General features: G+C 40.7%; 1 protein-coding gene across 5 annotated transcripts in view; it reads right to left on the reverse strand.

Annotated features, from left to right (window-relative positions):
• Positions 1-7,095: 7,095 nt before the first annotated feature.
• Positions 7,096-16,760, reverse strand: part of TNS3 (tensin 3) — a 437,135-nt gene continuing 427,470 nt past the window's right edge. For all 5 annotated transcript variants that reach the window (XM_032796818.2, XM_032796815.2, XM_075062606.1 and 2 more), the window contains 4 exons: positions 11,968-12,136; positions 10,307-10,375; positions 10,170-10,196; positions 7,096-8,858 (listed from right to left, as the gene is read on the reverse strand). In XM_032796818.2, the coding sequence (XP_032652709.1) occupies positions 8,714-8,858; positions 10,170-10,196; positions 10,307-10,375; positions 11,968-12,136 (410 nt within the window). In that variant the 3' untranslated portion in view covers positions 7,096-8,713. The remainder of the gene's footprint in view (positions 8,859-10,169; positions 10,197-10,306; positions 10,376-11,967; positions 12,137-16,760) is intronic.

Raw genomic sequence — 16,760 nt, forward strand, 5'->3', positions numbered from 1 at the left:
AGGGGAGGGGAAGGGAATGGGTTACAGATTGTTTTAATAAGCCATAAATCCAGTGTCTTTATAAAAAAACGTATTTAGTCTTTAGCAAAATTATAAATTTAAGCTCCCAGGCTCGCCTTTTGAAAGTGTTGGGCAGGTTTCCTTTGAGACTGAGGACTGATAAGTCAGATATAGACGGATTGCTTTATGAAAAGTGTTCACCCACAGGTATTTTTGTCTTTTACCATTTTCCTGTGAGTTCATTCGAGAGTGTAGTGATTGTCTGATTTCACCCACATAGTTGTTATTGGGGCATTCACTGCACTGGATGAAATATACCATATATGATAGGAGCATGTAGGATCCATGGATCTTGAAAGATGTGTTGTGAAGTTGGAGCAGTGGAGCTATGTTTACAGGTTTTGCATCTGGTGTTATGGCAGAGGAGTCCGGTGCCCCTGTAAGTGAATGTGTCCAGGTCTCAGTGGAGTTTGCTTCTGATGATGAGCTTGGTGAGGCTGGGGATTGTTTGAATGCCAGAAGAGGGGGATTCATAAAAGATTTCTTTCAGGATGTGGTTCCCCATTGAGTATGGGTTGATACATGACAACTAGGGATGTGTGGTAAGAGGTGGGTTTTTTTTCATATTGAAGCAGTTCTCTTGGGATATTTGAGTGCCCCATGCCATGATGTGATCTACTTCTCTAGTGGAGTGTCCTTGTTTGGTGACGGCAGTTTTACATGTTCTAAGGTGTGTATCTTAGATTTTCTCTTCTGAGCATATTTTTGGTATCTGAGTGCGTGGCAACATATAGATTCCTTGGAATGTTTGTGATGGTTACTGGCTCTGTGGAGATAAGGGTCTGTGATCTGTGGTTTCTTGTATATAGTTGTCCTTGGGGTTCCATTCTTAAAGCTCATCATGATATTCAAAAAGTTTATGGTGGCCCGAGAGTGTTCTAGAGCGAGTTTGATGGATGGGTGGTGGACATTGAAGTCTAATAACAGCTATTACCTCACTCACCTTTTCTCTCTAACATCATAGGGCTAACATGGCTACATCACTGCAAATCTACTAATTCTGTAATCCTCTAACACATAGGATTGCCAGACTGGATCATAGCAGTGGTGCATCTAATCCAGTATTCTGTCTCCAAGAGTGGTTAATAGCAGCTGTTCAGAGAAAGGAGCTCCAAACCCTGCAGTAGTAATAATAGGATAATCTACCCCAGGGAAAGTTTTCACCTGACCTCAATAATTAGAGGTAGACTTGTACCCAGAAGCATGAGGATTTATATCCCTTTCAAAACTTGTGTGGGTTTTTTTTTTTTTAAATATTCACTATTATAAATATGGATGGTCTTGTTATAAATATGATGCCCAGGGTATTTTTTTTTTTATATATAATATGTCTAGGCTGTTGGCTTCATGCTATCTTGTGACAGTGAGTTCCACAAGTTAATCATTTGTTGTGTGAAAAGGCATTTCCTTGTACTTTTTGAAATTGCCACCTTTCAGTTTCATTGAATGTCTCCTTTTTACATCAGTCTCTGACCAGATACTTAACACAATATTAACAAGAAGGGGGGAAGAAAAGCAACCCCAAAATAAGGAAAGAACAGACTAAAGAATATTCAGATAAATTAGATGTATTCAGGCCAGCAGGGCCTGATGAAATTCCACCTAGAGTATTTAACACCTATCTGTAGCAATTTCAAACCATTAACAATTATCTTTGAGAACTCATGGAGGATAGGTGATGTCCCAGATGACTGGAGAAGGGCAAACATAGCATCTATATTAAAAAGGAGACTACAGAGGACCTGGAGAAGTATAGACCATCAACTTAACTTCAAAACATGGAACAATACTGGAAGAAATTATTAGACAATCAGTTTGTAAGTGCCTAGAGGGTAATATGTTGATAAGTAATAGCAATATGAATGTCAAGAAAAAAACAAATCATGCCAAAGCAACCAAATTTCCTTCTTTGATGGGGTTAGTGGCCAAGTGGATAGGGGGAGGAGAGCAGTAGAAGTGATGTATCTTGATTTTAGTAAGGCTTTTGATGTAGTCCCACAACATTCTGAAAGCAAACTAGGGAAATGTGATCTAGAATTACTATAAGGCGAGTGCAAAACTGGTTGAAAGACCATACTCAAAGAGTAGTTATCAATGGTTTGCTGTCAAACTGGGAGGATGTGTCCAGTGGGATTCTACAGGGGTTTGTCCTGGGTCCAGTAATAGTCAACATTTTCATTAATAATTTGGATAATAGAGTGGCAAGTATGCTGATAAAATTTGTGGCTCACACCAACCTGGGAGGCGTTGCAAACACTTTGGCAGATAAGATTAGAATTCAAAAGGACCATAACAACTTGGGTAAGTGGTCTGAAATCAACAAGATGACATTCAATACGAGTAAGTGCAAAGTACTACACTTAGGAAGGAAAAAATCAAATGCATGATTCCAAAATGGGGGAACACTGACTAGGCAGTAGTATTGCTGAAAAGGATCTGGGGTTATAGTGGATCACAAATTGAATGTCAACAACGTGATGCAGTTTCTAAAAGGCCAGTGGCATTCTGGGCTGTATTATCAGAACTGTTGTATATAAGACACTCCGCTCAACACTGGTGAGGCCTCAGCTGAGATAGTGTTCTAGTTCTGAGTGTCATATTTTACGAAAGATGGGGATAAACTGGAGAGAGTCCAGAGGAGAGCAACAAAACTTTTAACCTTTCCTTGTTTATGTTTAATCTTGAGACCAAAAACTAAGTGGGGATCTGATAAGTCTTCAAACGTAAGGGGTGTTAGAGGGAGTATGGTGATCAATTGTTCTCCATGTCCACAGAAGGTAGGACAAGAACTAATCATCTTAATTTGCAGCAAGGGAGATTTAGGTTAGATGTAAGGAATAACTTTCCAACTAGGAGGACAGTTAAACACTGGAATTGGCTTTCAAGGGAGGTTGTGGAATCTCCATCATTGAAGGTTTTTAAGACCAGGCTGGACAAACACCTGTCAGGGATGATCAAGGTTTACTTGGTCCTGCCTCAGTGCAGCCCTACATTTCTGTGAGTCTATGACAGATCTTTATGATCAGGGAACAAAAAAGAAAGAGAGAACCCTCTAGATCCAGGGTAAGTATCTCTGCAATACCCTTTGTGTTGAAAAGTGATACAGACTATTTATTTAGCTCCTCATCCAGGTCCTTATACTTCTTAATCACTCCCTTGTGTCCAGCTCACCCACTTTGTTTCTGATATACTTTAAGCATTTCTTGCTATTTGCATTATACCTTCAAATTCTGTTTTAGCTCTAGTCCTCATTTCCTTTATGTAGTTATAGGCTACTCTAATTTATGACACCTTCTGCCAGGTGTCAATGACAGCAACAAGCTAGGTTCAGTCTGTCCAGGGGGGCTTAGCATGCACTGTCACAACTGTTCTCTAATCCAGAGGTTCTCAAACTTGATTGCATTGTGACCTGCTTCTGACAACAGATATTACTACACGACCCCAGGATGGGAGGACCAAAACCTAAGCCTGCCCGAGCCCCACTGCCCCAGGAGGGGTGGCCAAAGCCAAAGTCCAAGGGCTTCAGCCCCAGGCCAGGGGCCTGTAACCTGAGCCCTGCCATCCTGGGCTGAAGCCCTTGGGCTCTAGCTTCAGCCCCAGGCTGTGGGGCTTGGTGTTCAGCCCTGGGCAGTGGTGTTTGGGCTTTGGCCCTGGGCCCCGGCAAGTCTAACGCCAGCCTTGGTGATCCCATTAAAACAGGGCCGCAACCCACTTTGGGGTCCCAACCCCCAGTTTGAGAATCACTGCTCTAATCCAAATTCTCTCTAGCTCACACAGAAGCAGCCTGTGATCTTCTTAATAATCCAGCCATTCACTTTAGGGCATTGCATTGAACTGCCTTGACAAAGAAAGGTTTTGAATTTCTTTTCAGTCTGCTTTCAAAGACAAAAATTATGCAGGTCAAGCTATTGTCCATGGAGTAGTTTGGTTAAGGCTGACAAAGACCTTTCATGATCAGTTCCCAAAGCCCTTATGCCTACACTTCACATCTGTCCTGAACGACAGTCATCTGCACTGAATGAAAAATTCCCTCCATTCTCTTCCCCATAGAAAGGGCATTATCAACACTTTTTCTTATTGCCTCAGAAATATGGAACTAGAGCTTCTACTTACTGGATTATGAAATTATATGACAAGTATCAAATAAATACATAGCTATATTTCCCAGAAGGTCAGCTGGTACTGAGTACAGTATAGTTCAGATACTGATTACCTTATAAAGAGCAATTCCTAAACCCTAATGAAAATGTAATGTATAGTGAGAGCCAACAAATTAACAATTGCCCTGACACTCCATTGTGCTAATTGGAGTCTTCCTGAAATACAGGAGTCTTTGTTGATTATAAAGAAAAGGCTACTCCAAACTGTACTTTTAATGAAGCAACCGTGTTCCGCTCTCCTGGTGTGTTGTTCTGTTCTCTCTTACACTTGTATCTTTGGTTTATTTTAGGGGGAGGGTGGAGGTTCCAAAGAAATCCCTGTCACATTCATTTCCTCATCCCCAGCATATATCTGATGTGAGAAAAGTAGTAGACAAAAATATTTACTTAATGTACAAGTCACCCCCAGACATAGTGATTCTAATTTGTGTGTTTCAATACACTCTCATTATTATAGTGCCATCTGTAGTACAGAAGGCCATAGAGTGGGAAACTAGGGGTGGGATTTTGACAAGAACAGCATTGGCCTCACTGCTTCCATTGAAGTAAATGGTAGAACTCCCACTGATTTCAGTAGGTGCGGTACTGGGCCAACACTGAATGGTTTGAAAATCCTATTCCACTGCGTTAGGTGGGTGAATGATAGTCTCAACTAGGCTACAGTTCTCTTTGGCACAGGTCCTATGTCACACTGACAGCCTTGATTGGGGCTTATTGTGACAGAGGACACAAAACTTGGATCAAAATGCCCCTAGTCAGAGTGAACAGCATGAAGCGTATCATCTGAGGAAGGTTATTCAATCACTTCAAAATGGACCATTTTCACACTGTGCTGTGAGATTTCAAATTTATAATTTTATTATAATCTGAATAGAGGTGATATTTAAAGAGCAGAGAAAATGACTATACAAAGAATTTATAGAACATTCATTTACATACTGGATACTTTTTGTTCTTGTTTTTTACAGTTTCAAGAAAAAGGCAAAAAATGTTCACTAATAGGTAAAGCAGAGAAGGAAACATTAAAATTTTAATGATAGTGTTGGATACATGGGAACCATTTAATTAAAAACCTTTAAAAACATGGCTTTCAGCATTTTTGTAGTTTAACACTGTAAGATTATAGTAGCACATTTAACAAGGAGGTTAATAGGAGCGTGGCTAAATACATGTGGCAACTTGCTGGCATTACTTATGAGACTGCATATACACAACTATCAAAATCCTTAGAAGGAAAGTGCTATGCTATTTAGTCATGTATTTACCATGAATCAAAGTTTTATGAATGTGTTTATGTATATACTATACTATTTTGCTTTGTGTTTTTAAATATATTCCATATGAAAACAAAGCATGTGATAATATACCATAAAAAGGAACACACATTAGAGAGGGTCTCTTAATAACTATGGCAATTTCCTCCTTCCCATTACTCAGCGCAACCTAAGTTCCCAGGTAAACACCTTGAAGAGCCCAGACCTGAATTCCTAGTGCTCCTAAAAGCCCACCAAATTCAATAGGTATTCAGAATTCACAAGGAATGCAGAATAAGGCCCACAATAGCAAAGCCTGTTTACTGGAAATCAAAGTTTCCATCCTCAGCAGAGTGGGGCCAAAGGCTGTGCAGTGGCTGACACCAGCTTTTAGGGAGACACACTCAAACTTAACTTATCTCTCACAGAATATGAGAGCCATAATTCACACAATGGGTTAGACTGAGTGCGGGTGTGACTTCACTGATGTCCCCAATGAAGAATCTCTAGCTGGAATGTAGGAGAAATTTCAGTTGAGAATATTCAATAAGTTCCAGCTGGCCAGCTAGGTTCCAGAACCAAGTAATGGATCTACTAGCCTTCTGGTTCCTGAGGATGTGGGACCTCCAAATGAAACCAAAAGAGACCAACAGAGACCAATTTGTTTATTCTAATGGAACCCATCAGAATTCCTACTTAGGCCACTGGTCCCAATGTTTTTGAAAGAAATCAAGGTTACCAAATAAACAAACAATCTCACTGAATTCTTTTTAGATGGCATGAAAACATTGTTTGATTAATCAACCTGTTTGATGGAAGAATGAAAGTATTTGGTACAAATCAGAGGCACTTGCCATTGTTGCTTCAATGGTAGCTTTACCTTGAACTGTCTAACCTTTCTATATACACACAATGCTCACTGTTACTAATGTAAGCCACTTCTGGGTCCAAATACATTAACTTGTAATTTTGCCCAAAGCCCCCATACAGAAGTATACAATTATTTACACTGAATTCATGGTTATACAAATTATTTGGTATCAGATTTTGTCCTTGGCCCCTGCATAAGGTGCCTGTGGTTCTTCTAATTCTAAAATAGGAGGCTGTTAATAAAAGTTAGAACAACGTGTGTGTGTGTGTGTGTGTGTCTATACACACACACACACACACACACACACACACACACACACACATGATTTTTGGATCAGGATAGGTGGGAATTTGTTATTTAAGCCAACTCTATCATTTTTCCTATCCCGCCTAACTATTGTCTAGTAAAAATAGACTGATGCAATTTAAGTCTCAAAATGGGGATAGTTACCACTCAGCCCACTGTGTCTTGTGACTGTGTGCACAGAACACTGCACCATTTTATACATCAGGTCACTGATGTGTAGATTTGGCCCTCAAACCAAAGGAATAGAAATGTTTGGTATGTCAAACAATTGGGAATTTCATTTGTCTGTAACTTCCAATTCCTGTTTCTGGGTCTGATCCTGTTCCCTTTGGGTGAATGGGAATTTTGCAATAGACTTCAAATGGGCCCTCCGCTCTCACAGAAAATTATTACAAGTCACTTACCCTACTATATAGTACACCTCTATCCCGATATAACATGACCCGATATAACGTGACCCAATATAACATGAATTTGGATATAATACGGGAAAGCAGTGCTTAGGGGGGCGAGGCTGCGCACTTTGGCGGATCAAAGCAAGTTCGATATAAAGCGGTTTCACCTATAACGCGGTTACAGTGGTTCACCTCTAATGTGGTTTTAGCTCCCGAGGACAGCGTTATATCGCGGTAGAGGTGTATATATATTTATGTTATAAAACTAACTACAGAATAACATTTAGTTTTATAAAATACAGACGCCACTATGTTGGTTGGTTTGGTCATATGAAGGACATGTGTGACAGATTGTCTTGCACATGGGTAAGAGTAACAAAAAATATTCTTTTCCCTTTGGATTTCTTGACTCAAGATATTATTTTAAAAATTCACTTATAAAATTTAACACCAATTCATACAAATTGAACAACAAAAAACAAAACCCCACCTTTCATTAAAAAAAAAAAATCTGTCAAAAAGAACCTATGTATGTAAGAAACTATGAGGCGGGAGGACCGATTTCATAGTCAAAGCATTATTTCAGAGATACATGAGCTGGGAAGTGGTTTAATACTGTAAAAGAAGAGTCTAAATAAGAAACTCTACTCTATAGAAAGGCACGTGAGACATACTATACTTATGCAAAATAAAACTAAGAAGGCAAAGATCATAAATGGCTTTACTATAAGAACACTCATAATATATGAAGATTTGATATCTACTATAAATAATCTGGCAGAGGCAAAAATATAAATTATATAAAATCATTTTCTTCTTTGCTTTTCCCTCATTTTTATCCTGTGATTATTAAAATACAGCATCTTTCCTGCTTACTCTTCATATAAAAATAATAAAAACACCATTAACAGAATACATCAATCTTTCTCCACACGACTCTTTTTAGTTATCCCTCTCCCATTTAAAATTATACAAGCTAAATAAACTTAGCCTTCTTTATACTAAACATGGAGTAATCTCCCTGAAAAATTCATGTCTCTGCACCCTTCTTAAAAGAAATCAACCTGCACTAACCTTCCCTAACGTACATCTTCCCCCTTCTCAGTCAACTCCCACCATTATCATATAAAGATGAAGGGAAGAGCAAATGGTCCTTCACAAACCACCACTCTCTTAAGAGCATCAGTTTGCCAGGGCTATAGCTACCACTGATACAACTGTGGCAAGTGTCTAAGTAAGAGAATGCATGTGGTTCTAATAAATTTTCCTACAGAAAAAAAAAGGCATGATCTAATGAGTTGGCAAATTCTTCCTTTTCTGGTACAAGATGGAAAATGGTGTGTGAAAATATAATTAAAACCCTGCACTATAAAGCCTGTCTTCTCTGTTTAATTCAGATATGGATTATGCAGGTTTTGGTGGCATCCAACTGCATTCACTCACAATTTTGCCCTTTGATGTAAAAACACAATGCTTTGATAGGTCAGAGGCATCTTCAAAGAAAGGATCACATTCTTTGTAACGTTATGCAGATGGAACATCCTCTGCTTTCCTTCTTGGGAACGGTTAGGTTTGGATAATGTAGCTGCAAACTCCCAAGAATACTTTTTCTCCACTCTGCTTTCCCTGAAGTCAGTGAGGAGCTCTGAACCAAAGGCTAGGAAGGATTCAGATTTTCTTCTGGGAACCAATCATGACCTTTGATACAAAGTTCACAATGGCACTGGCAGGTTGCTCTGGATCATGCTCTGCAAACAGGTGGCACACGTTATCTGTGGCGCTGCCTTGCTTCCTTGCAACAAATCCAAACACTCTGCAGGAGGCAAAAACAAAAACGTGTTACAGAACAGAAGGCATCTTATCTCAAAAAGCAAAAGGTTTACTTTCCTCCACCAAACATTATTTTTTTGAAAAAGAAAGTACTTTGCTGCAGGGTTCCAGTAAATGCAACTACTTTTGTCACACCAGTTTAGAGCAGGGGTCTCAAACTCAAATGACCATGAGGGCCACGTGAGGACTAGTACATTGGCCCGAGGGCTGCATTACTGACACTTCCTCCCCGATCTGCTGCTCTCGGCCCCGCCTCCACTCCACCCCTTCCCCAAAATCCCCACTCCAAATCTGCCCCCTCCCTGCCCCCAGAGGGAGCAGGAGGGATGAGGGGTGCGGCAGGGGGTCAGCGCAGAGAGTTGGGGTGCAGGAGAGGTGCGGCAGGGGGCTCGGGGCAGTGGGTTGGGAAGCAGGAGGGGTGCAGGGTATGGCAGTGGATCAGGTGCAGGGAAGGGGCTTGGGGTGCAGGAGGAGTGCGGCGTGCAGCAGGGGGTTCAGGGCAGGGGGTCAGGGTACGGCAGGCGGCTCAGGGAAGGGGGTTGGGGTGCAGGGTGCAGCAGGGGGTTCAGGACAGTGGGTTGAGGTGCAGGAGGGACTCAGGGGGTGGGCTCTGGCCCGGCGCGCACAGGGGGCAGGGCAGGCTCCCTGCCTGCCTACCCGCCTGCTCTGCTCCCGTGCTGCTCTGGGAAGCGGAACGAACGGGGGGGAAGAGAAGCGCAAGGGCGTGCGTTGCTGTTGCTTCAGGCAAAATCTAAATGCTAAATTTTTTGCTTCTCAAATAGTTTTGAGGCTTCCATCGTGTGCCTGCTATATCTTCAGGCACCTCCCCCAGCAGCTCCCTCGGTCTGCGCCGCTTCCAGCAGCTCCCATTGGCCACTGGGAGCCGCGATCGGCCGAATCTGCGGACGCGGCCCAGCCCACCAGGGGCTTTCCCTAAACAAGCGGCAGAACAAGTTTGGAAACAACTGCTATAGCAATTATTTTTAACTTAAAATTCACTAAACTATTCAAAGTAGGAATTAAGAAACTGTTGGAGCTACTCTCCCTCACCACAATACCCTATCCAGCACAGGGTATATTATTTCCACCTTAAATGTGTTTTATTCTTTAGGTCTCCAATAGTTCAACACTTTAAATACATTTGGTTAAGGATTAAAATAGGATCTGGAAACTTCAGAGAAAACGTGAAGCACATCTTCAAGTCTGAAGTAGTTTCCTAGGCTAAGAAGCTGTTCTTTAATTGAGATTCAATATAACCACGTAAATACACAGACTAGGACCACTATCAACTTACTTTGCAGAAGGTCCCTCTTTCATCCATCTTGTTGCATGAAGGAGAGGAGTAACAAGAGGTGGGAAATACAAGGAAAAAAAGCATTAGTTTGTTATAGGTCATCAACATCTATTAGAAACAGCATTCATCATCCTTACTTTCTGTCCTGTGGATCCAAAGCACAGAAGATAACAGTGTTCACTGGATAATGTCTTCGGAAAAAGAGTCTGACAGAAGAGAATAAAAGAAATTTTAAGCAACTTTATGACTAAAGGAATAGACTCAACTCCCTGGGCCAGATTGCCAAAATCTCAGCTACCATTTAGATATCAAAATAAGAAGCCAGATTTTCAGAAGTGTTCAGCACCCAGGACTCTGTCACAATAGGAGTTGCTGGGTGTTGAGGGCTTTGGAAAATATATCCGCATAGGTTACACGAGTCAATCTTCAGCGTTAATCCTTCCAGGTACTCAGTGCTGTTGAGTGCCTTCAACATGCATGGTATAGCTGTTGAAGGTAGCAGCAGTACCTTTCAGGAAGCACTCAGCAGCTTGGAAGATTGAACCCTCAGCGCAGAAATAAGACTCATGGTTATGGTTCTATTTATAAAGCATACCACTGTTCAACCACTGGCTCATTTAAATGTCTCAGTAATGAAAGAATCAGTAACTTGAGGATGGAACTTAATAACTGCATATTTTTAAGTTTAGTAGCTTATTCTTTCCTTTTTGGCTACTACATATTAGCAGAAATCAATCTTCTGCCAGAGCGACAGGTTAAGAGACAAGGAAGCATCCCACCACACGAAAAGAATAAACCCATGCTTGTTTTCCCAATAGCTTAGAAGAATAATATAAAGATAATGGCCCATGAGAGACAGGCCAGAAAACTCCCTTCTAGTGTTCGACTTGGTGCCAGAATTCTCAAACCTGTGTGTCTGAAATTGGATACCTAAACAGAGGTGACTTGAACAGGAAATGTGAGAACACAGCACCTTTGAAAATCAGGCTATGTTAGGTATCTAAAGTTATCAGCTCACATTTGAAAATTGTGGCTTATGGTTTGGCTTTCCAAATTCAGAGCTAGTACAGATGACTGCAGCTCCATTGAAATCAGTGGGTCCGAGTTTGGCCTGTAGTTTTAAACTCTCTTTCCCCCCTTACTGAGCAGTTTTCAAATATTTGGAAACATTCAAAAACTGTGCAGCTACCCTAGTAGTATTCAGCAAGTGAACATAATTTTTAATACAACATTTTCCATGCACTAAGCACACCAAAGCAATGTCTTGAGCACTGATGGTGCAGTGTCCAATTAAGCCAACACTGCTCTGCAACAGTGTACATTGGACATTACAGTCTGATTCAGTGAGCAGGACGGGTGGGGAGTGCTGGCCAGGGCATTGGAATTACCCTGTACTCTGTTAGAAAATGTTATGAGATCATTAAATTCCACCTACAGAACATCAGGATGTAGAAGTGCCGTTTGGATGAAGCGTTAATAGCTCAGTATCACATTGAGCCCAATCTGATGTGGGACTGGACTCTCTACTTATTTAGATCAAGGAAACTGTGTTGTTACTATATGAGCCATATGGAGACTGTGGAAAGGGATTAGGAAGAACAATTCCACAGCAGTTTTATTAGTGTACAGCAGTTAGGGTGACCACTAGTCCCAATTTTACATGGATAGTCATGATATTGTTGGCTTTGTTTTATATAGGCACCTACTACTCCCCACCCCCATCCTGATTTTTCACACTTGCTGTCTGGTCACCCTAACAGCAGTGTCTGGCCAGAGATCAATACCCGACTTCACTTACTTTCTTTGATTATCTGTCAGTGTGATCCCCTGAGCAGACACCTTGAAATGGACAACAGTAGAGATGGGAGGAGGATCTTGCATCAGTGTTACGCTCAGGGCTTTCTGCACTGCCTGATAGCCTGTGAGGGACTCCATTTCCACAGAGTTCAGATACCAAACATTGCATGCTGTAAAGAACAGAGGATAGGATTCAAGAGCTAGGGTTGGTTTTGCTTAGTTGAGTCTTGTTTGATTCTTTTTGTGTAATGAACTTCACAGCTTTCCACCTTTGCCAACAGTCAGGCTGGTGGTGAAGAACAATTACTAACTAATAAGATGTTCTTGTTCCAGTGTCCCATTGTCATCTTCCCCTTCTGTTTGTCTTGTCCCATGGTTGTGGCTTAACACAAGATTGTAAATTTTGGAGGGCAGATGCTGCCAGTCTTTTGGCTTACATTTAGAGACAATTTGCTTAATTTAGAGTATCTAGCCCAATGATCCCTCATTGGAGTCTTTAGGTACTTCTGAAATCCAAATCATGAATACAAATTGATAAAACACAAATCACAGCATTGAGAGATGGCACTCCTGGGAATGATCACAGCAACCATTCAGCTGTGGGAGGAGGAACGGAATACCTTGGCCTTAAAACTCAGTGACTGCAGTTAACACGGAAACTCCAGGATCCATGTTTGCACAGTCAGTTCACAGGTGTTCACACTTTCAAACAGTGTTTAAATTGCACGCAAATGAAACTATTCACTTGGTTGGCAAAACAACAAGAACGTCTTCTCTCCACATAAAAATGACAATTTTGCGTAATTCTACTTCTCTGTACTTTCAAAGGGGTTTTTGCATGTGTTATAGTTTCAGTTCAAAGCAACTTTAAGAAAAATAAAAATTATTATTTCATATCTTTTGGGTCCAAACTTTAAAAAACAGGCTCTACTGAGGATGTGCCAACTTTTGGGAAACCAACTTGAGTCCTAAAGCAATTATCTATAATTCTATGAAACCATAGGTAAAAATCTAATCTACCTTCCCACAATGTTTCAGAGCCTATTGCTATTAGTGTCAGTGTTTCCGTATGGTCAGTGTTTCACAGAATTTGACATCTTCCAATAATTGCTCTACAGTTCACTGAGCAATATCTCAGTGTACATTATACCTGACCTCTTGTACAAAAACGGTAATGGGCATTCAAGCCCTGATTCAGCATACTACGTAAGAGAACTACAGTAGAACTTCAGAGTTACGAGCACCTCAGAATGGAGGTTTTTCGTAACTCTGAAATGTTCGTAACTCTGAACAAAATGTTATGGTTGTTCTTTCAGAAGTTTACAACTGAACACTGACTTAATACAGCTTTGAAACTATTATGCAGAAGAAAAATGCTGCTTTTAACCATCTTAATTTAAATGACACAAGCACAGAGTTCCCTTATCTTGTCAAATCTTTTTTTAAATTTTCCCTTTTTTAAATAGTTTAAATTTAACGCACTACTATTCTATATTTGCTGTCGCACCCCACCTCCCCCCTCCAATGGCTGCCTGATTGTGTACTTCTAATCCCAAATGAGGTGTGTGTGGTTGACTGATCATTAACTCTGATGTTGTGAAGGCCAAGACTATAACAGGAGTCAAAAAATAACTAGATAAATTCATGAAGGATAGGTCCATCAATGGCTACTAGCCAGGATGTGCAGGGATGGTGTCCCTAGCCTCTGTTTGTCAGAAGCTGGGAAAGGCCACAGGGATGGATCACTTGCTGATTACCTGCTCTGATCATTACCTTTGCTTGGGGCACCTGGCACTGGCTACTGTCAGAAGACAGGATACTGGACTAGATGGACCTTTGGTCTGACCCAGTATGGCCATTCTGATGTTTGTAACTCTGAGATTCTACTGTACACACATGCTTAAAGTTAGATGCATGCTTAAGTATCTTGCTGAATCGGGACCTAAGAGACAAAGGATTAGATAATCCAGGATAATTTCTTACAACCAAGTAAGAACCTTTGTGGAACCGTAAAGCATGTTTAGTCCTACTCTTCAGTGCAATCAGTGCTGGTTTCACCCAAATACTAATAAAATTTGTGTCCTGACACAAACATCATGCAGCTGTCATGCTAGAATTAAAAGTTAGTTAACAGATGTTGAGTAGTATGGATTAAAAACTACTGAACATTCAAATGTCATACCATACCTACATGATTAGGAGAGCAAAAAAATAACTTCTCTCTTCATACTACTGCCCCTTAATTCAGGCAAAGTCTTCTACATATTTTCCATTGAGAATACATGGCTCTTTCAAACTACAAACAGTTTTTATATAGACTGAACAAGCTTGTGATTCCAGCAGGACTATCAAGCAAATTTTCTGCATATTTGCAACCCACTCACTTTAACTTAGGATGTAAGTTAATGAAGAATTTGGCCCAAAGGTGGACATTCCAAGTTAAAAGATGAAAAGGATGAGAAAATACAGTGATGTGAGCCAATTATCTGAATTTAAATTCCACTTGGTTCAACTTCTGACAGCCAGAAACAAATTTCCTTATCACGAATGAAAAAAAATTGTAAATCATATTGCTGCTTTAGCCTCAATTATCTTTGTTTGAATTAATTATAATTTTATTTCACTGAAAGAGAAATTTCAGGGAAATGAGGGAGGGAGAGTTTGAAGGAGCATTAATTAATGAATTCCTCTCTATAATTTTATCTTTCCAGAATTCTAAATACCACTCCAAGTTACAAACTCTCTGTCTTTCCCATAATTACTCTACATGTTTGCAAAACTATAGATTTGAATCAATCAACAGCTTTTCCTCACAGGAAACTAGCCTGGATTCATGGTCGCATTTCTAATCACTTGTGATGTTCGCATGGAGAGATTCCCTGCCTTTTGCAGCAGACATTCCATTGGTGCCAACAGCCTCATATGCTTTTGTTTCTAAACAAATCAGCTAACCTTTTTGCTGTGGATAAGTCTCCAATGGGATTTTACTGCCTTGCTCTAAAGTCTGTCCTCATTTACTTTCTCTAGACGGAATAAATAATATATCATCCATTTCCTATACATTTTGGGAAGCACCAAAAGGAATGTCAAATTAAAGATTGTGGTGTATCCTTATAATTAATACCGCTTTTTTGTGGGAACAGACTGGAAGGAATCCCTAATTTTGGTGCACAATATGTGCTCTTATCTGATATGTGGCACAAATGGGAATCAACGGTAGAATCCCATAGAAACTGTGTTGGGAGCAAGTTGATAAAACAGATGGTTTTGTGATAGCATTCTCCCTACAATGTAGTTGTCCTCTCTGTATTCTATAGCTGCTACTTTGGAGTCGCATCTATTTGAGCTGGGGAAGAGAGCTACTCAGTATGGCACATTCTTGAACTTTATTGTAATTTATGCTATTCCTGGTATGGTCATTCAGTGCCATTTGGAATGGACATTCCCACAATGGTTGTAATATACTTTGGAAGGAAAATGCATGTAGATTGAGAAACATGCAGAGCACAAGACAGTGCTACCAAGCACAGGGGAAGGCTGGGAGGCTAATGGAATAAGGAGCTGCCCATGGGGAAAGCCAGAGATCTCTGTAAGTGGCTTCTATAGAGTCCAGACCTCCAGACTTTTGAGGGTTCGCTATTCTCATATCCACACTGCCACAGGGCCTGCCCCCCCCCCAGGGGAGATAATGAAATACAGCAGGCATACGATGGAAGCCTCAAAACTATTTGAGAAGCAAAAGATTTGGCATTTAGATTTTGTACTGGGACAACGGATGGCATCGCTCTTCTCATTTAGCTGTAGAAATGGTTAACCTAAAAGCACCTATTTTTGTTTGGTTTGGGTTACGGCAGTAGTCGGGGATCGCATTTGCTTTAATCAAACCATAGTTTTTTAAATCAAAGCTTGGTTGCTTGAGTATCTGTTTAGAGTCTGGGCTTTCATGCTGAACTCCATATTGAGAATGTTTGTGTGATAGGAGAGAAAAATGTTTGAACTAAACACAGTCAATGTGAAGTGTCACAGGTTACCAACTCTGGGACAATACACTCCAAGTGGTAGGGCAAAAATATCGTGTCCCTTCCAACTTCCCTATTCAAGTCCTAAGCCCCTGATTCAAAATTAGGTATACCAAGATGGTTATTAAATTTCCATTCAGTCAAATTATCTTTGATGTGGCATTCCCCAGATGCAGCTGCCTGACAACTAGTCGCCAGATGAATAAAAAACCTCAGCTATTATTTCTTTTTCCCTAGGAAGGTTACATGTCCTGGATAATGAGAACCCAGCTAGATCTTAAGAGGAAATGTGTGCCTATTATGCTGAATCTATTTATAGAACTTTCCTCTTAAATTCCTCCTTCTTGGCTCCAAGTCTAGTGGCCACCACACCCCCTACAGTGGTAATGGCAAACAGAAATGCCAATGCGTGCTTGCTTCCAACATAGCCTAGCCAAGACTGACCATTGCCTTAGCCACACATTCCTGCTCAATTATATCATTTAAAGTGCCACTTCACTTTTAAAAGTGAAAACAAAACACATAGCTGCATAATCACAGGACAACACTCTCACTCCATAGCTGCTTGGAATAGCACTGCCCTTTGCTAAATGCTCTATAATGTATCAGAGCAACTGTACAGCACTCTGACAGCTGAAGACTAAAAAACACGTGGTCAAGATCTTTTGGTCTGTGCCTTCTTCGTCTGATGCAGGTCAGGGAGGTGGTGGCAAATATAGCACCGCCTCCCTTGATTGTTGGGCCACCAGATGCCAATCTGATCCTGTGGTACAAC

Source organism: Chelonoidis abingdonii, chromosome 2 (genome assembly GCF_003597395.2).
Source record: "Chelonoidis abingdonii isolate Lonesome George chromosome 2, CheloAbing_2.0, whole genome shotgun sequence".
NCBI lineage: Eukaryota > Metazoa > Chordata > Testudines > Testudinidae > Chelonoidis > Chelonoidis abingdonii.